The 26,654-nt window shown below is 44.4% G+C and overlaps 1 protein-coding gene across 2 annotated transcripts; it reads left to right on the top strand.

Moving 5' to 3' along the window:
* Nucleotides 1-1,364: 1,364 nt before the first annotated feature.
* On the top strand, nt 1,365-26,125 carry LOC118361697 (vasoactive intestinal polypeptide receptor 2-like). 2 transcript variants are annotated; one of them, XM_052483645.1, is made up of 13 exons: nt 1,365-1,964; nt 8,366-8,464; nt 8,918-9,025; nt 9,557-9,651; nt 20,178-20,275; nt 20,717-20,855; nt 22,940-23,087; nt 23,956-24,016; nt 24,242-24,311; nt 24,487-24,578; nt 25,174-25,312; nt 25,502-25,543; nt 25,751-26,125. In XM_052483645.1, the coding sequence occupies exons 1-13, from the start codon at nt 1,829-1,831 to the stop codon at nt 25,922-25,924; spliced, it is 1,401 nt and encodes a 466-aa protein (XP_052339605.1). In that variant the 5' UTR covers nt 1,365-1,828; the 3' UTR covers nt 25,925-26,125. The 2 variants fall into 2 exon arrangements, with proteins under 2 accessions (XP_052339605.1, XP_052339607.1); XM_052483647.1 differs by having other exon boundaries at nt 1,368-1,964; nt 8,362-8,464.
* Nucleotides 26,126-26,654: the final 529 nt, after the last annotated feature.

The raw sequence follows: 26,654 nt of genomic DNA, 5'->3' as shown, positions 1-26,654 counted from the left end.
TCTTCTCCCATTTACACTCTATGCTGTTCTCTTCTCTCCTCGCTTCTCTTTTCATTCTATGCTGTTCTCTCTTCTCTTCACTCTATGCTGTTCTCTCCTCTTTTCACTCTGCTGTTCTCTTCTCTCCTCGCTTCTCTTTTCATTCTATGCTGTCCTTCTCTTTTCATTCTATGCTGTTCTCTTCTCTTTTCATTCTATGCTGTTCTCTTCTCTTTTCATTCTATGCTGTTCTCTTCTCTTTTCATTCTATGCTGTTCTCTTCTCTTTTCACTCTATGCTGTTCTCTTCTCTCATCTTCTCCTCTTTTCACTCTACTGTCCTCTTCTCCTCTATGCTGTTCTCTCTTCTCTTTTCATTCTATGCTGTTCTCTTCTCTTTTCATTCTATGCTGTTCTCTTCTCTTTTCATTCTATGCTGTTCTCTTCTCTTTTCATTCTATGCTGTTCTCTCTTCTCTTTTCATTCTATGCTGTTCTCTTCTCTCCTCCTCTTTTCCCTTTATCCTGTTCTCTTCTCCTCTTTTCACTCTATACTGTTCTCTTCTCCTCTTTTCACTATACGCTGTTCTCTCCTCTCAATCGACCCCCCCTCCTTTTCTCTGTTCTTCTCCTAACCCCCTCTTCTTCTCTTTTCCACTCATCTCTTCTCTCCTCCCCTCTTTCTCCTCTCTTCTTCTCTTTTCCACTCATCTCTTCTCTCCTCCACTCTTTCTCCTCTCTTCTTCTCTTTTCTCCTCACAGGAATGCATCAGAGTACCTCTGATGAGACATATATCTTTCATTATAATTATCTGACAGTCATTCTGGCATTACAGAGCACTATCAGCTATCAGGTTTCGAAGACTACGAGCATGTAGAGTGTAGTTCAGGTGTAGGCCGCTAGAGGTCACTGTGGTGGTGCTGTAAACTGAAGGCGGGGGAGATGGCACACCAGGCAGGTAAACCTAAATTACATGTCCTTCACTCTGACACTCAACTCATACCTCATAGTTCTACTCTAAAAAAGCTAAATACCCTTTAGAAAACTGATTATCTTTGCCGTGCAGACAGAAATGATTGGAGACTAGGAGTCTAGGGAGTAGGCTACGAGGCCTAATCTCTGTCCTTAACCAGAACCACAGTTGTAGTACACTGAACAGAAACTACAACACACCTTCTCTTTTTGAAGAAAATAAACTAACCATCCAGGGACTTGTGACAGAAGTGGTCATGTGATGAGTTACCTTGCCTAAGACTGAATAATTGCCCTTGACCCCAACCCCAGTCTTATACAATGTCTCTCTCTCTCTCTATTTATCGCTCTTCTTTTCTCTCTGTGTGAGAGTGAGTGCTGTTGTTATTGAGCCCCACTGACTGCCTCGGTAGCGCGGATCACTCAGGCGCGGGCAGAGGCTGGACGGAGTTGACGGGAACGCGCAGTGCCATAAATTAACGGGAAAGAGATCTCTGCTGTCAAACCGACCTCCGCCTCACTTCTGATAGCTGCCCTCGGAGCTTTCTGTGGCTCCGACTGACTCCCCACCTTTCCAGCATTCTCTTTATTTTTCATAGTCTCCCTGTTTTTCTCTCTCTCTCTCTTTCTCTCTCTCTCTTTCTCTCTCTCCCTCTTTCTCTCCATACCAGTACAAACAGCTTTCTGTACGATTTTAACGGACACCTCGTGGAACGTTTTTTTTGTTGTTGCGTTTACAAGCTGTGATTATTTTCTTCACCAATTGACTGATGACCATTATTAATGTGTACTTTTTTTGGTGTCTGATGACTTATTGATTTTTCGGGGTTAAATATTATGCGGGCTCTGCCCTCGAGCTGCGCCCTGTGAGGGACCCCATGAGTTCCGCTAAGTGTGACAAGACCCCACGGTGCGCTTGGACATTTCGGAGTACTACTTGCTTGTGCGCGGCCTGCAACCATGGAGCGGTCACGGGTCGGTCTGCTGTTCCTCGCACTCTGCCTTTTGCGTGTGGTGAGTAGATGTCACCTATAGGTAGGTTCTGTGGCGATTTTAGCATGTAAATCTTGGTGGGATAAAAAAAAATAATATGCATAACAGCAAAGCCACTGCACAACACTAAACAATACCGTAATTGCACTATAACGGTGACAAACGGTGCCCACAAACTGTTAGGGTCTACATAAAGCTGTCCCAACCGCAGAGCTTTCTTTTCAGCACCATGGTGTGAATCCTTACCATTGCCACCTGGCTATCAGCGGAGCCTTGTCTGGCAGATAAATAGTTAATTCAGCCTCATTTACTGTCATTTAATAAACATAGCTGATATGGCTGACTTGCTTAACAAATGTGTTTTCTACTGACAATTGAAATGTACAAACTATGGCATTAGGGGATCACAGCGGATAAAAGCCAATCCATAATTTCGATTAAGACATTAATGAGTGAGCTAGGATGGACATAGTCAATTTAACTATTTGTTTAGCACTTTTGAAATGTACAGTGACAGAATTCAGAACATGGGCCGTTCTTACAGTGTTCTACCTGTACACCAAGTCAGAACCGTAAGACAAATAACGGCGGCATATAAGCAGACAATCAAAGCTCTTACAATTACAATATTCAATGATTACATTTCTCTAAAACAGGCTACATGTACATCACCAAGTCAGAATAGTAGGCTAAGTTATGAGGGGGAAAGGGACCACATTATTACGGTGAGGCACATGGGCTACTAACATCTTACTACACAACATACACGTAGTATTACTTTCTTAGCTACAGTATACATATCTCCCTGGCATATTACATCTTTATGCTGCAGCAGCATAGAATACATTTTTGGACTCACCTTGTTGTGCTGTGCTCACTTGAACAGGAAGGTGCCGCTGTGGACCTTGTGGGCTAATTTTGGCATCAATGTCTGGCATTCTCTGGATTTATGGTGCTTTCAAAACAACTCTGGAAAAAACAAGGTTGAATCATGATGTCAGTGATCTTCAGGTCGGAGCTCTAGAAAGAAGCCTGAGTTTCTTATCTGGAATTCCGAGTTGGATGACCGTTCAAAATGTATTTTCCCAGTCGGAGCTCCTTTTTTCCAGAGTTGCCAGTTGTCTTGAACTCTTAGATTTCCCAGTTCTGAGTTTCCAGATGTTTTGAATGTGGCAGAAGTCATGTGAATGTTTATCCTTTTAAGCCTGGAAAGAGACCATTAAAACCAGACTTGGACCACACACCCACTCCACTTAATAGCAGGATAGTGATTGATTTGCAACGCTTACTGTTAGCCACTGATTCCTTCCAAACCACTCATTGTAGAATTTGCTATTTCCAACTTGTTGTGTAATGTTTATCTCTACTGGCCGATGAGCTCCGATACGTTTAATCTATAATTTTTCTTCATTATGACAAGGCTTGAAAAGGATTTACCAGTAGATTGTCGACCTGATTCATGATGATGACTGCTAGCTAAGATTTTGAAAGTATGATGTTGACATGATCAATCCAAGGTAGATAAAACGTGATTTGACGTAATTGTATCTGTGGCCAATGACCTTGAGCCTTTTGGATGGGCACTTCTAATGTAAGTCGATGGCAGCACCCAAGGGGCTTGAATTTTCGAGCGGTGATGTGGTGTCCTCGTGAGTGACAGAACACTGAGCCAAACACTGCGCAACTAGAGAACATTACCAACTCCTATGATCAGAATTTTCCGCTGGCTGGCCCACCACCACAGAAAGCACTGAGCTGGGCTGAAAGAAACACTTGCATTTTGGAGCTGCCTTACTCAAGAAAACAAAAAAAGAGACCATGTTTGTATGCAGCTTTATTAACTCAATTATATATATATTTTTTACATTGTTTGCAAACTGATATGTGACATGTATTCATGCTAAAATAATGTGCAGAACAGATGGGCCTCAAAACAGGTTTGTAAACAATGGCAGGTCACCACTGGCTAGGTGCACTGTAGAAAGTCATTGCCCAACTCATTAAACCAATTGAATAAGGGTTACTCAAACATCTCCAACTGCCTGTAGAACTCAAATCATATATGTGGTACTCACTCAGATGTAAAGCGGATGTTCTTATAACTTAATGTTTTTGAGTATTGTTAACAAAATATTAGGTTATTGGGTACATATATCTTTGTTTATCTGCTGTGCTAATCTAACGTTATTGACTTTTTACAATGACTTTTTACACTTATTAAATAAGTTGTTCTTACTTAAGTCTATAATGTTATACATCTTTATTTAAAATAATAAAGTCGTAGTCAGACACATTGATATTTGTGTGAAAAAACACTTGATTGATCTATGTTGTGCTTATTCAGTCGTTTCCAAGTTTTCTTTTATCCCTCAGAAATGTTAAGACTTTTTCAAGCAACTAGTAACTGACAACAACAAAAAAGTATTTAAGGCTACTGTAAATGCTGTGATAATATGGAGGAATGAAAAATGATCTCTCCTTTGTAAAAGCCTATCAGTGATGGACAGCTAAGTTGACAATGTGGACGAAATGGTAAACGTTGTGACATCTGACATACAGGTAGATTTATGTGCTCTGAAAAATATAGAGCCACTATAACTGAAAAGAAACAAGAATGTAAATGCATATTTAGTTTCCAGTCTTTATATGTTTTTATACCAAGTCGAGATTCTCATGAGTCAGATGCAATTGGAAGTGAGTTGATTGCCCATCGCGTTCTTTCATGGTAAGCTAGAGGGCCTTCAGAATGTATTCATACCTCAGGACTTATTCTACATTGTGTTGTGTTACAGCCTGAATTCAAAATGGATTCAAATATAATAGTAATAATCGCCCATTTGCAGTTGGAGTCGGAAGTTTACATACACTTATGTCGGAGTCATTAAAACTCGTTTTTCAACAACTCCACAAATGTATTTTTAACAAACTTAAGTTTGACCCAAGTTAAACAATTTTAAGGCAATGCTGTCAAATACTAATTGAGTGTATGTAAACTTCTGACCCACTGGGAATTTGATGAAAGAAATAAAAGCTCAAATAAATCATTCTCTCTACTATTATTCTGACATTTCACATCCTTAAAATAAAGTGGTGATCCTAACTGACCTAAGACAGGGAATTGTTACTTGGATTAAATGTCAGGAATTGTGAAAAACTGAGTTTAAATGTATTTGGCTAAGGTGTATGTAAACTTCTGACTTCATCTGTACACACCCCATAATGACATGGTGAAAATCTTTGCAAATTTATTGAACATGAAATACATATATCTAATTTACGTAAGTATTCACACCCCTGAGTCGATACTTTGTAGAAGGAACTTTGGCAGCGATTACGACTGTGAGTCTTTCTGGGTAAGTGTCTAAGACCTTTCCACACCTTGATTGTGCAACATTTGCCCATTATTCTTTTCAAAAATTCTTCAAGCTCTGTCAAATTGGTTGTTGATCATTGCCAGACAAGCATTTTCAGGTCTTGCCAGATTTAAGTCAAACTGTAACTCGGCGACTGAGGAACATTCACTGTCATCTTGGTAAGAAACTCAAGTGTATATTTGGTCTTGTGTTTAAGGTTATGGTCCTGCTGAAAGGTGAATTCATCTCCCAGTGTCTGGTGGAAGGCAGACTGAACCAGGTTTTCCTCTAGGATTTTGCCTGTGCTTAGCTCCATTCTATTTTTTATCCTGAAAAACTCCCCAGTCCTTAACGATTACAAGCATATGCACCTACCACTATGAAGAGGGGTACTCAGTAATGTGTTGTATTGGATATGTCTCAAACATAACACTTTGTATTCAGGACAAAAAGTGAATTGCTTGACACATTTTTGGGGGTTTTCTTTAGTGCCTTGTTACAAACAGGATGCATGTTTTGGATTATTTTTATTCTGTACAAGCTTCCTTCTTTTCACTTTGTTAATTAGTTTGGTATTGTGGAGTAAATACAATGTAGTTGATCCATCCTCAGTTTTCTCCTATCAAAGACAAAACTCTGCGACTGTTTTAAAGTCACCATTGGCCTCGTGGTGAAATCCCTAAGTGGTTTCCTTCCTCTCCTGCAACTGAGTTAGGAAGGACACCTGTATCGTTGTAGTGACTGGGTGTTTTGAAACACCATCCTAAGCGTAATTAATACCATCACCATGCTCAAAGGGATATTACATGTATGCTTTTTTTACCCATCTCCCACTAGGTGCCCATTGGAAATCCTCCCTGGTCTTTGTGGTTGAATCTGTGTTTCACTGCTCAACTGAGGGACCTTACAGACAATTGTATGTGTGGGGTACAGAGATGAAGTAGGCATTAAAAAATCATGTTAAACACTATTATTGCACACAGTGTATCCATTCAACTTATTATGTGACTTGTTAAGCACATTTTTACTTCTGTACTTATTTAGTCTTGCCATAACAAAGGAGTTGAATACTTTTTGACTAAAGACAATTCAGTTTTTCATTTTTATTAATTTATAAAAATGTAGAAAAACATAATTCTACTTTGACGTTATGGGATAAACTCAATTGAATCTATTTTAAAGTCAATACAACAAAATATGGAAAAGTCAAGGGGTGTGAATATTATCTGAAGGCACAGTAAACATCTGATGGCACCGGCGCCCGTATCGCCCATATTGGTGGCCATTTTAGGTCGTACCGGTATGTCAGATTAGCTTAATCGGCAATTTATCAGCATCGGAGCACCACAGAAACACAGCACTTTGAATGAATAACAGACACATGTTCATAACAAGTGGCTAAGGATGAAATGTATCAAAATATCTATTCAAAACATGAAAAAAATACAAAATATTGACTATAAATATGTGAAAATGTTCAAATGTATGCTTGTTTTGGGGAACTTAAACCATTTACTTGTGTTACAAAAGATGATTAAAATGTAAACTGTTACTGCTTGACAGAGGGTGTCTTTGCAATCATTATCAATTTGGTGTAAAAAAATGACCCCAATTGACACTTTTAAGCTAAAAATGTGTTGGTTAATCCTATTGTTACTTAATTTGATCCAGGGTGGGTTCTCCTCAGACAGACAACTCTTCCAACAAATCACGAGGCAGACATGCCAGAACATCGCAATTAAAAACCAAAGTTTGCAGCCAAAACCTTTGCAGTGGTTCTTGTGAAAGTAGTTGAAGCAAACTAGCCACTTGCGAAATGCGCTCATTAAATGTAACCTCTGTGATCTCAATCTTGCTAGCTACTATTTCATATTTTGTTCAAGCGAATAAGGTAATGACTTAGGTCCTCTATACCAAACTGAGGTTCTATTACATACATACGTGTTAAACCGGAATATTTGAAAATTGTGGGAGGCAACCTGGATGTCTAGAGAGACGTTTTGTCTGTCTGTCTGTCTGTCTGTCTGTCTGTCTGTCTGTCTGTCTGTCTGTCTGTCTGTCTGTCTGTCTGTATTTCTCTCTCTCTCTGTTTCTCTCCATTCTCTCTCTCTCTTGGAAACCCGCACAGTGTCAGGATATTGAGAATTTAAATTTTGTGTGCAATAAATAAATGACATATTATAGGATGTTACATGTTTCCATTGGTAGTGGTGAGATAACGTGTGATTGGTTGAGACAGTAACGGGGAACTGTGTGATTGGTTGAGACAGTAACGGGGAACTGTTTGATTGGTTGAGACAGTAATGAGGTTGTGGGTTATTGGTTGTTTGTGTTCTGGTGACAGTAGAGTTGATAAATCAGCTCCAAAAGGAACAGAGATGCCAAGAGGATGCGGCCGGTGCAGGGGAAGGAGTGGCAAGGAGGGAAAGGTGTAATCACAATGATAGTCCTGAACTATGGCAGAGCGAAGTATTAATTCACAATATAAACTTCATAGATCACCCAGCTTAACTACTCACACGCACGGATGCACACATATATAAATGCAAACACAATACAGGCATATGAACCTCACACACAGTTTATGTTTGTCTGTAAGTGAATATCCTAAAGCCTGCAAGTCAGAAGACATACCTAGCACAGGGATGGCTGTGTGAGTGTCTATCTGTCTGTGTGTTTGTGTTAAGTGGAGGGGGTTGTTCTTGGTTTGTTTGTTTGGATGTTCCTGTTGCCTGTGGTCACGATAAGCACCCGATGCCTTTAACCCTCTCCACACAGTGAGCTCTGTCCAAAGGAATGCAAGAATCTCTCTCTCTCTCCGTCTCTTTTCCATCTCTCTTTACACTCCCCCTCTCTCTTTCCACCCTTATTTCTTTCTCCCTCTCCCACAGTTTCTCATGTAGTTCAATATTCCAAATGGTACAGCCAATATGTCTGCCTAAATAGATGAGTGAAGGAGACAAGGAGAAGAAAAGAGAAGACGAGGAGAGAAGACGATGAGTGGAGGCAGTTAAGTTAAGTTGAAACACATCCATTGACTGTCTTTCTACTCCCTCTCTGTCTAGAAAGTCAGCGGGAGAAATCCCACGTGTCACTTCCTCTGGGAGCTGCAGAGGGCAGAGCTAGTATGTCACTATGAGCTGAAGAAACAATCCATGGAGCCTGCAGGTAGACACATTCTCACACGAAATGTTGTCCCATAGGCCACCACAGCCTACACACACACACACACACACACACACACACACACACACACACACACACACACACACACACACACACACACACACACACACACACACACATACAGGTTTGACATGCATGAGTGGTTGTGTGTGTGTACATTTTCTTATGACCTGTTTGTACGGGGTTACACCAAGCGTAGCTGTAGTGAAAGTGGACAGAATCGTATCTGTTGGTACACAGGGTCCCCTAACGCCTGTGACCTGTGTCTGCTTTCCCACGGGTTGTGTGTGTGTGTGTGTGTGTGTGTGTGTGTGTGTGTGTGTGTGTGTGTGTGTGTGTGTGTGTGTGTGTGTGTGTGTGTGTGTGTGTGTGTGTGTGTGTGTGTGTGTGTGTGTGTGTGTGTGTGTGTGTGTGTGTGTGTATGTGTGTGTGTAGGCTGTGGTGGCCTATGGGACAACATTTCGTGTTGGGCCCCAGCAGCAGTAGGGGAGGTGGTGACTCTCTCCTGCCCCCCTGCTCTCACACACCTCTTCGGAAGACAAGGTAAACACACATCTATTCCTCCATCCCGCTGTACCTCAATCATTCCATCAACCATACTGTACATCCTGTCAGGATAAAAATTCTAGTTGCAAATTAAATGTATTAGTGGCCTCTCGATGACCCCACTCTGAGGTTAGGGGTCACCATAAAGCAGGATTTAGCACCCTGAGAGACCTTCTCCTGAGGCTTAGGCCGGTGTCTGTAACCCAGCTCAAGGTCTGTCCAGAAGATAGAATCATCTACAGGTTACTCTGAGCCACAGTTGTCATGGTCTGGGCCTGGCACTGAGGGAACCAACAGATAAGGAATGAGCATATAACGAGTGGTTTGTTCTTCACTCGGCAGTAGATTGCTGCGAGACTATCCGGAGGACCGTTTCTGTCTCCCGTTGCACCTGTCTGTATGTCTATCTGTCTATTAAACATTTTAAAATATAGTATGTGTTGGCCTTATCTTTGCATTTTCACACCTTGGGCAAATTCACGATTCCTGACAATCCCTCCTTCTATTCCTGTATGTTCTCTCCTTTAGGCAACATCAGTAGGAACTGTACCGAGGCTGGCTGGTCTGACGTCTACCCCAGCCTCAGCACTGTCTGCTGGTCCAGCGACAACAAACCCAACATGGTAGGATTAACCACGGCAACTCCACAGTTAGTGAACCAACATGGCAGAGAAACCTTAACCACTGAACCAGAATGAAGAAACAGACTCCATTCACTACTAAATCACTATACAGCCAGACACTGCACTGAGCTGGAACAGGTTGTTCAAGCAGTTGTGACTCAAATGGAAACTTCTCTTTTGTCTGCTTGATGATAGTGGGTTATAAGGTCAGGGAGCCCAGGGAAATTACATTTTGATCCCTCCAAACATTTCACAATGTTTGTCATACCCTACCTCTGAGTGTGTGTGTACTCCCTGTGGGCCTGAGGCGTCCTGTACGACGAGAGTAGAGAGTCATAGGGCTTACGTGGCCTGGCTAGGTTATTGCAGGGATATAGGAGACTGCATTCCAGTGCTCAAAGGTCATATTGGGCCTTAATCAGCAGTTGTTCCCAGCCTTGTTTCTTTAATGGCATGTTCTTAGCCTGGTTAACAAACAGGCTAACTGCAATGTAACTACCAGGTTATAGAGAATATCTGGAACTGGTATCTGGTATCTCTCTCTCTCTCTTTCACTCTCTCTCTCTCCGTCCTCCTCAGTGATTCCATATGGTTGATCTTTGGTGGTATGACAGCCTCTGTGGTTGAGTTAGTCCAGACCCTCCCAGGTGTTCCATTGAGATTCCACAGTCAGAGGAGAGGATTCTGTCTGGAAGAGGAAGGGATGAAGGGGTTCCGTGCCTTACAACTGCCGAGAGGAGTCTGGACTTTCTCCCCAAATAGGGTCAAGGTCAGGGGTCAGAGGTGAAAGGTTAAAGTTAGGGTTTACTGTTTGGGATTAGAGACAAAGCACAATATTAAGGTTTGAACAGTTTTATGTTTGAATGTTGATACACGTGTCAATTGTGTGTGTGTGGTATGTGTTTGAGTGTGTGCGTGTGTGTTTGTAAGTGTGTGAACGCATGTGTGTGTCTCAGACGGTGTCTCACGCAACAAGCGCTCACAGTTTCACTGCAGAATCCGATGTTTTGTCCATAAATGCACATTTTGGAGGTTAGGGGAGACCAGGGTTGGTTGTCACGCGGTTACTCTTGTGTGTATTTCTCAGCACCAGGATTTCTTACAAGACTCTTTTCAACATTAATAGAGAAACCAAGGTTCTGGGTTGAAATGGGGCTAATTTGTATACTCACATCTTCAAATCAAATCAAGTTTATTTGTCACTTGCGCCGAGTACAACAGGTAGACCTTACAGTGAAATGCTTACTTACAGGCTCTAACCAAAAGTGCAAAAAAAAGGAACTGGGTGAACAATAGGTAAGTAGAGAAATAAAGCAACAATAAAAATATGTAAATAGTAGTAAGGAGGCTATATACAGACACCGGTTAGTCAGGGTGATTGAGGTAGTATGTACGTTCGTGGCCAAAAGTTTTGAGAATGACACAAATATGAATTTTCACAAAGTCTTCTGCCTCAGTTTGTATGATGCCAATTTGCATATACTCCAGAATGTTATGAAGAGTGATCAGATGAATTGCAATTAATTGCAAAGTCCCTCTTTGCCATGCAAATGAACTGACCCCCCAAAAAACATTGCCACAAAAGGACCAGCTGACATCCTGTCAGTGATTCTCTCGTTAACACAGGTGTGAGTGTTGACGAGGACAAGGCTGGAGATCACTCTGTCATGCTGACTGAGTTCGAATAAGAGACTGGTAGCTTCAAAAGGAGGGTGGTGCTTGGAATCATTGTTCTTCCTCTGTCAACTATGGTTACCTGGAAGGAAACACGTGCCGTCATCATTGCTTTGCACAAAAAGGGCTTCACAGGCAAGGATATTGCTGCCAGTAAGATTGCACCTAAATCAACCATTTATCTGATCATCAAGAACTTCAAGGAGAGCGGTTCAATTGTTGTGAAGAAGGCTTCAGGGCGCCCAAGAAAGTCCAGCAAGCGCCCGGACTGTCTCCTAAAGTTGATTCAGCTGTGGGATCGGGTCACCACCAGTACAGAGCTTGCTCAGGAATGGCAGCAGGCAGGTGTGAGTGGATCTGCACACACAGTGAGGTGAAGACTTTTGGAGGATGACCTGGTGTCAAGAAGGGCAGCAAAGAAGCCACTTCTCTCCAGGAAAAACATCAGGGACAGACTGATATTCTGCAAAAGGTTCAGGGATTGGACTACTGAGGACTGGGGTAAAGTCATTTTCTCTGATAATCCCCTTTCCGATTGTTTGTGGCTTCCGGAAAAAAGCTTGTCTGGAGAAGACAAGGTGAGCGCTACCATCAGTCCTGTGTCATGCCAACAGTAAAGCATCCTGAGACTATTCATGTGTGGGGTTGCTTCTCAGCCTAGGGAACACAGCCATCAATAAAGAATGGTACCAACACATCCTTTGAGAGCAACATCTCCCAACCATCCAGGAACAGTTTGCTGACGAACAAAAATCCAAATCAAATCAAATGTATTTGTCACATACACATGGTTAGCAGATGTTAATGTAAGTGTAGAGAAATGCTTGTGCTTCTAATTCCGACAATGCAGTAATAACCAACGAGTAATCTAACCTAACAATTCCAAAACGACTACCTTATACACACAAGTGTAAAGGGATAAAGAATATGTACATAAAGATATATGAATGAGTGATGGTACAGAACGGCATAGGCAAGATGCAGTAGATGGTATCGAGTACAGTATATACATATGAGATGAGTAATGTAGTTTATGTAAACAAAGTGGCATAGTTAAAGTGGCTAGTGATACATGTATTACATAAAGATGCAGTAGATGATATAGAGTACAGTATATACATATGAGATGAGTAATGTATGTAAACATTATATTAAGTAGCATTGTTTAAAGTGGCTAGTGATATATTTTACATCAATGCCTTTTCCAGCATGATGGAGCACGTTGCCATAAGGCAAAAGTGATAACTAAGTGGCTCGTGGAACAAAACATCGATATTTTGGGTCCATGGCCAGGAAACTCCCTAGACCTTAATCCCATTGAGAACTTGTGGTCAATCCTCAAGAGGCAGGTGGACAAACAAAACCCCACAAATTCTGACAAACTCCAAACATTGATTATGCAAGAATGGGCTGCCATCAGTCAGGATGTGGCCCAGAAGTTAATTGACAGCATGCCAGGGCGGATTGCAGAGGTCTTGAAAAAGAAGGGTCAACTCTGCAAATATTGACTCTTTGCATCAACTTCATGTAATTGTCAATAAAAGCCTTTGACACTTATGAAATGCTTGTAATTATACTTCAGTATTCCATAGTAACATCTGACAAAAATATCTAAAGACACTTAAGCAGCAAACTTTGTGAAAATTAATATTTGTGTCATTCTCAAAACTTTTGGCCACGACTGTACATGTAGATATGGTTAAAGTGACTATGCATATATGATGAACAGAGAGTAGCAGTAGCGTAAAAGAGGGGTTGGCGGGGGTGGTGGGACACAATGCAGATAGCCCGGTTAGCCAATGTGCGGGAGCACTGGTTGGTCGGGCCAATTGAGGTAGTATGTACAAGAATGTATAGTTAAAGTGACTATACATATATGATAAACAGAGAGTAGCAGCAGCGTAAAAGAGAGGTGGTGGGGGGCACACAATGCAAATAGTTCGGGTAGCCATTTGACTACCTGATCAGGAGACTTATGGCTTGGGGGTGAAAACTGTTGAGAAGGCTTTTTGTCCAAGACTTGGCACTCCGGTACCGCTTGCCATGCGGTAGTAGGGAGAACAGTCTATGACTGGGGTGGCTCTTTGACAATTTTTAGGGCCTTCCTCTGACAGCACCTGGTGTAGAGGTCCTGGATGGCAGGCAGCTTAGCCCCAGTGATGTACTGGGCCATACGCACTACCCTCTGCAGTGCCTTGCAGTCGGAGGCCGAGCAGTTGCCCTACCAGGCAGTGATGCAACCGGTCAGGATGCTCTCGATGTTGCAGCTGTAGAACCTTTTGTGGATCTCAGGACCCATGCCAAATCATTTTAGTTTCCTGATGGGGAATAGGCTTTGTCGTGCCCTCTTCACGACTGTCTTGGTGTGTTTGGACCATTCTAGTTTGCTGTTGATGTGGACACCAAGGAACTTGAAGCTATCAACCTGCTCCACTACAGCCCCGTCGATGAGAATCAGGGCGTGCTCAGTCCTCCTTTTCCTGTAGTCCACAATCATCTCCTTAGTCTTGGTTACATTGAGGGATAGGTTGTTGTTCTGGCACCAACAGGCCAGGTCTATGATCTCCTCCTGTTAATGGGATTTATCTGTTAATTGAATGATTAGAATGTTTCACCCTGAAACCAAAAATTGTATGGAATAGATTAGAATGTATAAAATTATAATCAATCAATGTGTAGTTCTCGTCAGAATTAGTGTAAAACAATATAGCTAATGTTTATGTCTTTATAGTGTCTTAAAAACAGACTGTCTGAGCAGAATTTGGTGCCGACAGTGGCTGGGGGCCACTGAGAGATTTGGGAAAGGACATGGGAGTGATTCTCACGGTCCCTAATCTTTGTCGACTGGGTAGCAGGACAGTACGTGCGTAGGATACCGACTGTTTGTGTGCAAATGTATGTGCGTATGCATTCTGTTTGTGTGCAAGCGGATGTGCGTATGTAGCCAGTATAAAATGATTGGTTTTGTACAACTAACCAGCGCTCTCGTGAATAAACCTTATTGACTATTTTAGCTGGGCCTCCGTCTGTTTCATTTCAATCAGTATCTTACAAATCCTGATTAGAACACTGAGTAGTTTAATTGAATTGGTTTATGAACATTGAGAACATAATTCTCATGACACATCCCTATAGGCTGTCTCGTTGTTGTCGGTGATCAGGCCTAACACTGTTGTGTCATTGGCAAACTTAATGATGGTGTTGGAGTCATGCTTGGCCATGCAGTCATGGGGGAACAGGGAGTACAGGAGGGGACTGAGCATGCACCTCTGGGGAGCTCCAGTGTTGAGGATCAGCGTGAAAGATGTGTTGCTACCTACCCTCACCACCTGGGGGCGGCCCGTCAGGAAGTACAGGATCCAGTTGCAGAGGGAGGGTTTTCGTCCCAGGATCCTTAGCTTAGTGATGAGCTTTGAGGGTACTATGGTGTTGAATGCTGAGCTGTAGTCAATGAATAGCATTCTCACATAGGTGTTCCTTTTGTCCAGGTGGGAAAGGGCAGTGTGGAGTGCAATAGAGATTGCATCATCTGTGGATTTGTTTGGGCAGTATGCAAATTGGAGTGGGTGTAGGGTTTCTGGGATAGCAGTGTTGATGTGAGCCATTACCAGTCTTTCAAAGCACTTCGTGGCTACCAACGTGAGTAGTCATTTAGGCAGGTTACCTTTGTGTTCTTGGGCACAGGGACTATTGTGGTCTGCTTGAAACATGTTGGTATTACAGACTCAATCAGGGACATGTTGAAAATGTCAGTGAAGACACCTGCCAGTTGGTCAGCACATGCCCGGAGCACACGTCCTGGTAATCCGTCTGGGCCTGCAGCCTTGCGTATGTTGACCTGTTTAAAGGTCTTACTCACATCGGCTACTGAGAGCGTGATCACACAGTCGTCCGGAACAACTGATGCTCTCATGCATGCCTCAGTGTAGCTTGCCTCGAAGCGAACATAGAAGTGATTTAGCTCGTCTTGTAGGCTCGTGTCACTGGGCAGCTCGCGGCTGTGCTTCCCTTTGTAGTCTGTAATAGTTTGCAAGCCCTGCCACATAAGCCAAGCATCGGAGCCGGTGTAGTATGATTAAATCTTAGCCCTGTATTGACGCTTTGCCTGTTTGATGGTTCGTCGCAGGGCATAGCAGGATTTATTTTAAGCTTCCGGGTTAGAGTCCCACACCTTGAATGTGGCAGCTCTACCCGTTGGCTCAGTGCGAATGTTGCCTGTAATCCATGGCTTCTGGTTGGGGTATGTACGTACAGTCACTGTGGGGACGACGTCCTCGATGCACTTATTGATAAAGCCAGTGACTGATGTGGTGTACTCCTCAATGCCATCGGAAGAATCCCGGAACATGTTCCAGTCTGTGAAAGATGGGGTTGAAAATGCATCATTTTATGCCTTGAGAAAAACCTTTGACATTTTTAGCACATTTGCATGTGTACATGTGTGGGTGTGTGACAGACAAAATGATGTGTGTGAAAGAGAGGCAACAAACCCAGATAGCACAGATACCTCTGCCCAACGGATGTGCACATGATGCATTGAGCAGTTTAGACATGGTTTGCTCATGGCAAGATGTCTCAAAGATGTGTGTAGAATGCCTACATTCTAAATTCTACAGTTCTACATCGTTTAGATGTCGGCCAGGCGTCAACATTCTATTCTGATGTCTGCAATGTTTTACCAATATGCAAACGTTCTCCACACTACATATTCCCAACACATTTTGATATGTCGGCCAAAGCTGTTTGTGTTTACTTGTAATGGAGGTCTCTATAGCAACAGCTTAAAATAGCTTGGGATTTATTAAACTGTATACTGGCAGTAGCAATGTCCACTAACAATATAGTAATAATGAGTTTGACAGTGACAACTAACCCCACATTCGATATGACATCCATCCCCACCACTTCCTCCAATGCTAATTAAGATTTGTATTTCTGATTGCATTTATTAAGGATCCCCATTAGTTCCTGCCAAGGCAGCAGCTACTCTTCCTGGGGTTTATTATGGATCCCCATTAGTTCCTGCCAAGGCAGCAGCTACTCTACCTGGGGTTTATTAAGGATCCCCATTAGTTCCTGCCAAGGCAGCAGCTACTCTTCCTGGGGTTTATTATGGATCCCCATTAGTTCCTGCCAAGGCAGCAGCTACTCTTCCTGGGGTTTATTAAGGATCCCCATTAGTTCCTGCCAAGGCAGCAGCTACTCTTCCTGGCGTCCAGCAACATTAAGGCAGTTACATACCGTTTAAAACACGTTACCCAATACTTTTACTGAGTTACCTCAGGACACTATTCCACTATCACCTATTTCCAATACAACATCAACTAACCTGTACCCCTGCACAGTGACTCGTTACCGGTGCCCCCTTTATATAGCCTCGTTATTGTTATTCTTACTGTATTACTTTTGACTTTAGGTAAATATTTTCTTAACTCTTCCTGAACCACACTGTTGGTTAAGGGCTTGTAAGTAAGCACTTCACAGTAAAGTCTACACTTGTTCTATTCGGCGCATGTGACAAATAAAGTTTGATTTGAACATCTTATCATTTGTAAGTGTGTCTCTGCCTCTTCACAGTCCCTGCTGTTCCATAAGGTGTATTTTTACTGACTGCATCAGTTACCTGATGTGGAATAGAGCAAACCCCAAGCCTACATTTATTTAACTAGGCAAGTAAGTTAAGAACAAATTCTTATTTACAATGACGGCCTTAACTGCCTTGTTCAGGGGCAGAACGAAATATTTTTTACCTTGTCAGCTCTGGGATTCAATCTAGCAACCTTTTGGTTACTAGTCCAACACTCTAACCACTAGGCTACCTTCCACCTCTTGATGGTAATAGTGCTCACTGTTGCCCATAGTGGTTGGTTTTGAAGTAATATCTCGACATCCTGCTTACCTGGACGGACGTCAAATTTTTGCAACCTGGCTAGGGGAATGTTATTTATCAGGATGAGATGGTGATGGGGAGGGGAATGTTATTTATCAGGATGAGAGGGTGATGGGGAGGGGAATGTTGTTTATCAGGATGAGAGGGTGATGGGGAGGGGAATGTTGTTTATCAGGATGAGAGGGTGATGGGGAGGAGAATGTTGTTTATCAGGATGAGAGGGTGAGGGGGAGGAGAATGTTGTTTATCAGGATGAGAGGGTGAGGGGGAGGAGAATGTTGTTTATCAGGATGAGAGGGTGATGGGGAGGAGAATGGTTGTTTATCAGGATGAGAGGGTGATGGGGAGGAGAATGTTGTTTATCAGGATGAGAGGGTGATGGGGAGGAGAATGTTATTTATCAGGATGAGAGGGTGATGGGGAGGAGAATGATCAGGATGAGAGGGTGATGGGGAGGAGAATGTTATTTATCAGGATGAGAGGGTGATGGGGAGGAGAATGTTGTTTATCAGGATGAGAGTATGGTGGGGAGGGGAATGTTATTTATCAGGATGAGAGGGTGATGGGGAGGAGAATGTTGTTTATCAGGATGAGAGGGTGATGGGGAGGAGAATGTTATTTATCAGGATGAGAGGGTGATGGGGAGGAGAATGTTGTTTATCAGGATGAGAGGGTGATGGGGAGGAGAATGTTGTTTATCAGGATGAGAGTATGGTGGGGAGGGGAATGTTATTTATCAGATGAGAGGGTGATGGGGAGGAGAATGTTGTTTATCAGGATGAGAGGGTGATGGGGAGGAGAATGTTATTTATCAGGATGAGAGGGTGATGGGGAGGAGAATGTTATTTATCAGGATGAGAGGGTGATGGGGAGGAGAATGTTGTTTATCAGGATGAGATGGTGATGGGGAGGGAATGTTGTTTATCAGATGAGATATGGTGGGGAGGGGAATGTTGTTATCAGGATGAGAGGGTGATGGGGAGGAGAATGTTGTTTATCAGGATGAGAGGGTGATGGGGAGGAGAATGTTATTTATCAGGATGAGAGGGTGATGGGGAGGAGAATGTTGTTTATCAGGATGAGAGGGTGATGGGGAGGAGAATGTTGTTTATCAGGATGAGAGGGTGATGGGGAGGAATGTTGTTTATCAGGATGAGAGGGTGATGGGGAGGAGAATGTTGTTTATCAGGATGAGATGGTGATGGGGAGGAGAATGTTGTTTATTAGGATGAGAGGGTGAGGGGAGGAGAATGTTGTTTATCAGGATGAGAGGGTGATGGGGAGGAGAATGTTGTTTATCAGGATGAGAGGGTGATGGGGAGCAGAATGTTGTTTATCAGGATGAGAGGGTGATGGGGAGGAGAACGTTTGTTTATCAGGATGAGATGGTGATTGGGAGGGTAATGTTGTTTAGCAGGATGAGAGGGTGATGGGGAGGAGAATGTTGTTTATCAGGATGAGAGTATTGTGGGGAGGGGAATGCTGTTCATCAGGATGAGAGGGTGATGGGAGGAGAATGTTGTTTTTCAGGATGAGAGGATGATTGGGAGGGTAATGTTGTTTATCAGGATGAGAGGGTGATGGGGAGGAGAATGTTGTTTATCAGGATGAGAGGGTGATGGGGAGGAGAATGTTGTTTATCAGGATGAGAGGGTGATGGGGAGGAGAATGGTTGTTTATCAGGATGAGAGGGTGATGGGGAGGAGAATGTTGTTTATCAGGATGAGAGGGTGATGGGGAGGAGAATGGTTGTTTATCAAGATGAGAGGGTGATGTGGAGGAGAATGGTTGTTTATCAGGATGAGAGGGTGATGGGGAGAAGAATGTTGTTTATCAGGATGAGAGGGTGATGGGGAGAAGAATGGTTGTTTATCAGGATGAGAGGGTGATGGAGTGAAGAATGTTGTTTATCAGGATGAGAGGGTGATGGGGAGGAGAATGTTGTTTATCAGGATGAGAGGGTGATGGGGAGGAGAATGGTTGTTTATCAGGATGAGAGGGTGATGGGGAGGAGAATGTTGTTTATCAGGATGAGAGGGTGATGGGGAGGAGAATGGTTATTTATCAAGATGAGAGGGTGATGGGGAGGAGAATGGTTGTTTATCAGGATGAGAGGGTGATGGGGAGGAGAATGTTGTTTATCAGGATGAGAGGGTGAGGGGGAGGAGAATGTTGTTTATCAGGATGAGAGGGTGATGGGGAGGAGAATGTTGTTTATCAGGATGAGCGGGTGATGGGGAGCAGAATGTTGTTTATCAGGATGAGAGGGTGATGGGGAGGAGAATGTTTGTTTATCAGCATGAGAGGGTGATTGGGAGGGTAATGTTGTTTATCAGGATGAGAGTATGGTGGGGAGGGGAATGCTATTTATCAGGATGAGAGGGTGATGGGAGGGTAATGTTGTTTTTCAGGATGAGAGGATGATTGGGAGGGTAATGTTGTTTATCAGGATGAGAGGGTGAGGGGGAGAAGAATGTTGTTTATCAGGATGAGAGGGTGATGGGGAGGAGAATGGTTGTTTATCAGGATGAGAGGGTGATGTGGAGGAGAATGGTTGTTTTCAGGATGAGAGGGTGATGGGGTGGAGAATGGTTGTTTATCAGGATGAGAGGTTGATGGGGTGGAGAATGTTGAAGAGCAGACAGACTAAGATATACACACACACACTAGTTGCAGGTATTTCCCAACCTCTCGTGGTATGACATCTATGAGAGGAAAGGGGTAATTAATACAGGTTTGAAGCTAAACAGCGCTGGTGCAACCATGGACATTATCTTTTACATTCCAAACTGGTTGTGAAAGAAACACTTGTAGAGACAGACTGTTTTGACATCAGCAAGGCATTTTATAATGCAGGCAGCATGTATGCCTATGTGTGACAGTCTTTGTGTCTGTGTGTCCTTGATGTAGCTGGTGTGTTGCAATGTGTGTGTGTACATGACTGTATGTGTGTCTCCTCCAGCTGCTGTTCTACTCGGTGGTGAAGACTCTGTACACTCTGGGCCACAGTCTCTCCCTCATCGCTCTCATCACCTCTACACTCATTCTCTGTCTGTTCAGGTAACCAACACACACACACACACACACACACACACACACACACACACACACACACACACACACACACACACACACACACACACACACACACACACACACACACACACACACACACACACACACAGAGACACACACACACACACATGCTTTGTGAAAGGAGTAGTGTTTTGCTGTTTTTAATACGGGGGTTATCAAGGATCCTTCTGGATGTTTATATTTCCCATAATTCACTTAGAGACACCGTTAATAAACATTCTTATCATGACCCCATGTGTGTGTGTGTGTGTGTGTGTGTGTGTGTGTGTGTGTGTGTGTGTGTGTGTGTGTGTGTGTGTGTGTGTGTGTGTGTGTGTGTGTGTGTGTGTGTGTGTGTGTGTGTGTGCGTGTGTGTGTGTATGCGTGCGTGCGTGCGTGCGTGTGTGTGTGTGTGTGTGTGTGTAGGAGGCTCCACTGTACTAGGAACTACATCCATGTGAACCTGTTTGTGTCGTTCATCTTGCGAGCTGTGGCCGTGCTGGTTAAAGACTCTGTAATCTTCTCCCATAATGAAAACACTGACTGTAGCACGCAGCCCTCACTGGTGAGATTCCCACTGTATATTGCAAAATGTATGCCAATGTCTGTCTCCATGTACTGTCTCCAATGTCTGTCTCCAAGGACTGTCTCCAATGTCTGTCTCCAAGGACTGTCTCCAATGTCTGTCTCCAAGGACTGTCTCCAATGTCTCTCTCCAATGTCTGACTCCAAGGACTGTCTCCAATGTCTCTCTCCAATGTCTGTCTCCAAGGACTGTCTCCAATGTCTGTCTCCAAGGACTGTCTCCAATGTCTGTCTCCAAAGACTGTCTCCAATGTCTGTCTCCAAGGACTGTCTCCAATGTCTCTCTCCAATGTCTGACTCCAAGGACTGTCTCCAATGTCTCTCTCCAATGTCTGTCTCCAAGGACTGTCTCCAATGTCTGACTCCAAGGACTGTCTCCAATGTCTGTCTCCAAGGACTGTCTCCAATGTCTCTCTCCAATGTCTGACTCCAAGGACTGTCTCCAATGTCTCTCTCCAATGTCTGTCTCCAAGGACTGTCTCCAATGTCTCTCTCCAATGTCTGTCTCCAAGGACTGTCTCCAATGTCTGTCTCCAAGGACTGTCTCCAATGTCTCTCTCCAATGTCTGACTCCAAGGACTGTCTCCAATGTCTGTCTCCAAGGACTGTCTCCAATGTCTCTCTCCAATGTCTGACTCCAAGGACTGTCTCCAATGTCTCTCTCCAATGTCAGTCTCCAAGGACTGTCTCCAATGTCTGTCTCCAAGGACATTTTACATTACATTTAAGTCATTTAGCAGACGCTCTTATCCAGAGCGACTTACAAATTGGTGCATTCACCTTATGACATCCAGTGGAACAGCCACTTTACAATAGTGCATCTAAATCTTTTAAGGGGGGTGAGAAGGATTACTTTATCCTATCCTAGGTATTCCTTAAAGAGGTGGGGTTTCAGGTGTCTCCGGAAGGTGGTGATTGACTCCGCTGTCCTGGCGTCGTGAGGGAGTTTGTTCCACCATTGGGGGGCCAGAGCAGCGAACAGTTTTGACTGGGCTGAGCGGGAACTGTACTTCCTCAGTGGTAGGGAGGCGAGCAGGCCAGAGGTGGATGAACGCAGTGCCCTTGTTTGGGTGTAGGGCCTGATCAGAGCCTGGAGGTACTGAGGTGCCGTTCCCCTCACAGCTCCGTAGGCAAGCACCATGGTCATGTAGCGGATGCAAGCTTCAACTGGAAGCCAGTGGAGAGAGCGGAGGAGCGGGGTGACGTGAGAGAACTTGGGAAGGTTGAACACCAGACGGGCTGCGGCGTTCTGGATGAGTTGTAGGGGTTTAATGGCACAGGCAGGGAGCCCAGCCAACAGCGAGTTGCAGTAATCCAGACGGGAGATGACAAGTGCCTGGATTAGGACCTGCGCCGCTTCCTGTGTAAGGCAGGGTCGTACTCTGCGGATGTTGTAGAGCATGAACCTACAGGAACGGGCCACCGCCTTGATGTTAGTTGAGAACGACAGGGTGTTGTCCAGGATCACGCCAAGGTTCTTAGCGCTCTGGGAGGAGGACACAATGGAGTTGTCAACCGTGATGGCGAGATCATGGAACGGGCAGTCCTTCCCCGGGAGGAAGAGCAGCTCCGTCTTGCCGAGGTTCAGCTTGAGGTGGTGATCCGTCATCCACACTGATATGTCTCCAATGTCTCTCTCCAATGTCTGACTCCAAGGACTGTCTCCAATGTCTGTCTCCAAGGACTGTCTCCAATGTCTGTCTCCAAGGACTGTCTCCAATGTCTGTCTCCAAGGACTGCCTCCAATGTCTCTCTCCAATGTCTGACTCCAAGGACTGTCTCCAATGTCTGTATCCAATTACTGTCTCCAATGACTGTCTCCAATGACTGTCTCCAAGTACAGTGTGAAACTATTACTACAGTAGTAAAATGTATTGTTTGTAGTTGTGAAGTCAATCTAACGTTGTGTAACCAACATGGCTAACTACTGTGTGTGTGTGTGTGTGTGTGTGTGTGTGTGTGTGTGTGTGTGTGTGTGTGTGTGTGTGTGTGTGTGTGTGTGTGTGTGTGTGTGTGTGTGTGTGTGTGTGTGTGTGTGTGTGTGTGTGTGTGTGTGTGTGTTAGGTGGGCTGTAAGGTCAGCTTGGTGATGTTTAACTATTTCATCATGGCTAACTTCTTCTGGCTGCTGGTGGAAGGCCTCTACCTACACACTCTGCTCCTCGTCACCTACGCATACACACACCTCGCTGTCTACCTCACCATCGGCTGGGGTAAGAACACACACACACTCTGTAACCATGGCCATGAGCCAGAGGGTTTTATCCCAGTATAATAAATGAAATAGTCTAAACACTGTTGTAATGTCCTCTCTCCCTCGCTGCTCTCCGTTTGTCCAAAGCCTCTTCCTGGACTAGTTGTTAGTACTTCATCCTTCAGCCCCTGACAGAAACCATCCATTGTGTTAATGTTCCCTGTGTTTAGCAGGTTATGGTTGAGTATTATGGACTGTGTCTATGGTGTTTAGTTTATAGGCCGCTATTTAGTGGAGGTCTCAAAGAAGTCTGGTGTCCTCTCTCTCTCTCTCTCTCTCTCTCTCTCTCTCTCTCTCTCTCTCTCTCCCTCTCTCTCTCTCTCTCTCTCCCCCCCCCTCTCTCTCTCTCTCTCTCTCTCTCTCTCTCCGCTCTCTCTCTCTCTCTCCCCCTATCTCTCCCTCCCTCCCCTTCTCCCTCCCTCCCCCTCTCTCTCTCTCTCTCTCTCTCTCTCTCTCTCTCTCTCTCTCTCTCTCTCTCTCTCTCTCTCTCTCTCTCTCTCTCTCTCTCAATGTCTCTCTCCCCCTGCCCCCCCTCTCACTCCCTCTCTCTCTCTCTCTCTCTCTCTCTCTCTCTCTCTCTCTCTCTCTCTCTCTCTCTCTCTCTCTCTCCTCTCTCTCTCCTCTCTCTTCCCCCACCTCTCTCTCTCCCCCTGTCTCTCTCTCCCCCCTGTCTCTCTCTCTCTCCCTCCCCCCACCTCCTCTCACTTCCTTCCCCTTTCCCCCTACACCCTCTCTCTGGGTGTGTTTATATCTCTCTCTCTCTCTTCTCTCTCTCTCTCTCTCTCTCTCTCTCTCTCTCTCTCTCTCTCTCTCTCTGTGTCACCCAGGGTTACCCTCAGTATTTCTTGTGGTCTGGGTCTTCTGTAGGATCTATCTGGAAGACACCGGGTGAGTCTGCTCTGACATCATCAACATGAGCTTCTCACCATCTCACTAGTCAACAGGGGACTTATCAATGTGCATGTACATGTGCGTGCGTGTGTGTGTGTGTGTGTGTGTGTGTGTGTGTGTGTGTGTGTGTGTGTGTGTGTGTGTGTGTGTGTGTGTGTGTGTGTGTGTGTGTGTGTGTGTGTGTGTGTGTGTGTGTGTGTGTGTGTGTGTGTGTGTGTGTAGGTGCTGGGAGAGGAATGACATCCCCACCCCTTGGAGGGTGATCAACTGGCCCATAATGGCGTCTGTGATAGTGAGTATCAGTAGAGCCGTCATGTCGTCCCAGTATCAGAAAGCCCTTTGAGTCACTGAACAAACTAGGAGAAACGGAAATGTTCTGCTGTCTCCATTAGTGCCAATAGCGGGGACTCATGTAATGCTTTTTCTAATGGAGGTCTGTTGTCTCGTTTCTTGTCGTCCTCTGTCAGATCAACTTTGTTCTTTTTATCAGTATCATCCGTATTCTAGTCCAGAAACTACGCTGCTCTGACGTGGGCGGGAACGACCAGTCACAATACAGGTACTCTCTCAACAACCAATCACAATACAGGTATGAACAACTGATCAAATGTTTTATTTAAGCTTATTTAAACTTATAAAACATAGTGAATTCTACACTCCAGAAACAATCTGAGCACTACCACAACATACACTCACAGATTGTTAGGTACACCCCTTTGCCTCCAGAACAGCCTGAATTCTTTGGAGCATGGATTCTGCAAGTCGGGAAAACATTCCACAGTGATGCTGTTCCATGCAGACACGATGGCATCACGCATATGCAGCAGATTAGAAGGCGGTACACCACCACCACCAGCCTGTATGATTGACACCAGGCAGGTCCATGGACTCATGCTGTTTACTCCAAATCGTTGGACCAGACAATCATACCACGCTGAAAGTCACTTAGGTCACTTATTTTGCCCATTTTAACGTTCAATCAAACAGTAACTGAATGCCTCGATGCCTGTCTGCCTGCTTTATATAGCAAGCCATGGCCACGTGACTCACTGTCTGTAGGAGCAATCCATTTTCGTGAACTGGGTGGTGTACCTAATAAACTGGCCAGCCAGTATATATACACTCTCTCACACACACCTACCTGTGTGTTGCAGGCGTCTGGCTAAGTCCACCCTGCTGTTGATCCCTCTCTTTGGAGTCAACTACATGGTGTTTGTCTACCTGGTGGAGACAGAGAGCGACGGGATGGAGGAGTACAAGATTCTGTTTGACCTGGTACTGGGTTCCTTCCAGGTATACCGTTACCTTAACCCCTGATCTTTAACCTTTAACCCCCCTAACCCTAACCCTATCCAAGTTAAACCAGGTCTAGGATCTTTCTGTATATGCCCATATATGTTCCACATGGTGTTGTAATAAGTTTATGACATGTATAGTGTGTATAGAAGCTGTTGATGTTGCCGTATGCTGTGTGTCCTCTAGGGCCTGATGGTAGCCATCCTCTACTGCTTCCTCAATACTGAGGTCAGTCAGCTCAATGTAATATTACATTACATTCTAAATGTTCTCTGTAACCATACTCTCTAAGGTTGTGTGTGTGTGTGTGTGTGTGTGTGTGTGTGTGTGTGTGTGTGTGTGTGTGTGTGTGTGTGTGTGTGTGTGTGTGTGTGTGTGTGTGTGTGTGTGTGTGTGTGTGTGTGTGTGTGTGTGTGTGTGTGTGTGTGTGTGCAGGTCCAGGGGGAGCTGAAGTTGAAGTGGAGGAGTGTGTCGTTGAAGCGCTACATGTGGAGGGACTACCGTCTACACAGGGGGTCAATCAGCCATAACGGGACTGATAACTCCACCCCCTTCCAGCGGAACTCCAGAGCCCAATCCATCCTGCAGACAGAGACCACCTCACTGTGACACGACAGTAGTCCCAGCTGTGTAACCCCAGACTTGCGTCTAACTCTTTCTTTGACCCCGAAAGTAGATCTGGGTTCAATCAACCAGTCAATCAAACAATACAAGTTGAGGTGAAACTGAAAAGAGGAACATTTGTAACAGAGATAGAGATATTTCAAGATATTTGCTTGTTTGATAAACAGATTAACTTTTACCACAGTGCCAAGAGAGGCTGGATGTTTTATTCCATACATGCTGGAACCCTTGAGGAGCTGTCCTTGCTGCCACAGTGTGTGTGTGTGTGTGTGTGTGTGTGTGTGTGTGTGTGTGTGTGTGTGTGTGTGTGTGTGTGTGTGTGTGTGTGTGTGTGTGTGTGTGTGTGTGTGTGTGTGTGTGTGTGTGTGTGTGTGTGTGTGTGTGTGTGCGTGCGTGTCTTCAGACGCTAACTAAGGGTCTCTATAGAACATCATATATCCTATGTTTATGAGACAGAAGCCTGAAGCATTTTTGTTTTCCACTGGAATGAGTTTGGCACACACACACACACACACACACACACACACACACACACACACACACACACACACACACACACACACACACACACACACACACACCTGGTGCCCTGTAGTCTGCCTCAGAGGTTCTCTTGAGTGTTCTGATGCCCTGGTTTCAGCATTGTGTGTCCATCGTTCTCTCTCTCTCGCACACACACACACACACACACACACACACACACACACACACACAC

Source organism: Oncorhynchus keta, chromosome 28 (assembly GCF_023373465.1).
Source record: "Oncorhynchus keta strain PuntledgeMale-10-30-2019 chromosome 28, Oket_V2, whole genome shotgun sequence".
Taxonomy (NCBI): domain Eukaryota; kingdom Metazoa; phylum Chordata; class Actinopteri; order Salmoniformes; family Salmonidae; genus Oncorhynchus; species Oncorhynchus keta.
The sequence above is the reverse complement of the archived record's forward strand: the minus strand, read 5'-3'. Positions and strand labels throughout refer to the sequence as shown.

Bases quoted from the DNA above. Each gene is read 5' to 3' on its own strand.
- LOC118361697 (XM_052483645.1), top strand. From the start codon at position 1,829: ATGAGTTCCGCTAAGTGTGACAAGACCCCACGGTGCGCTTGGACATTT. The intron at 9,652-20,177 runs GTAGGATTAACC...TGTCTCCTCCAG, and splicing joins GCGACAACAAACCCAACATG to CTGCTGTTCTACTCGGTGGT. The intron at 24,312-24,486 runs GTGAGTATCAGT...GTCCTCTGTCAG, and splicing joins CCATAATGGCGTCTGTGATA to ATCAACTTTGTTCTTTTTAT.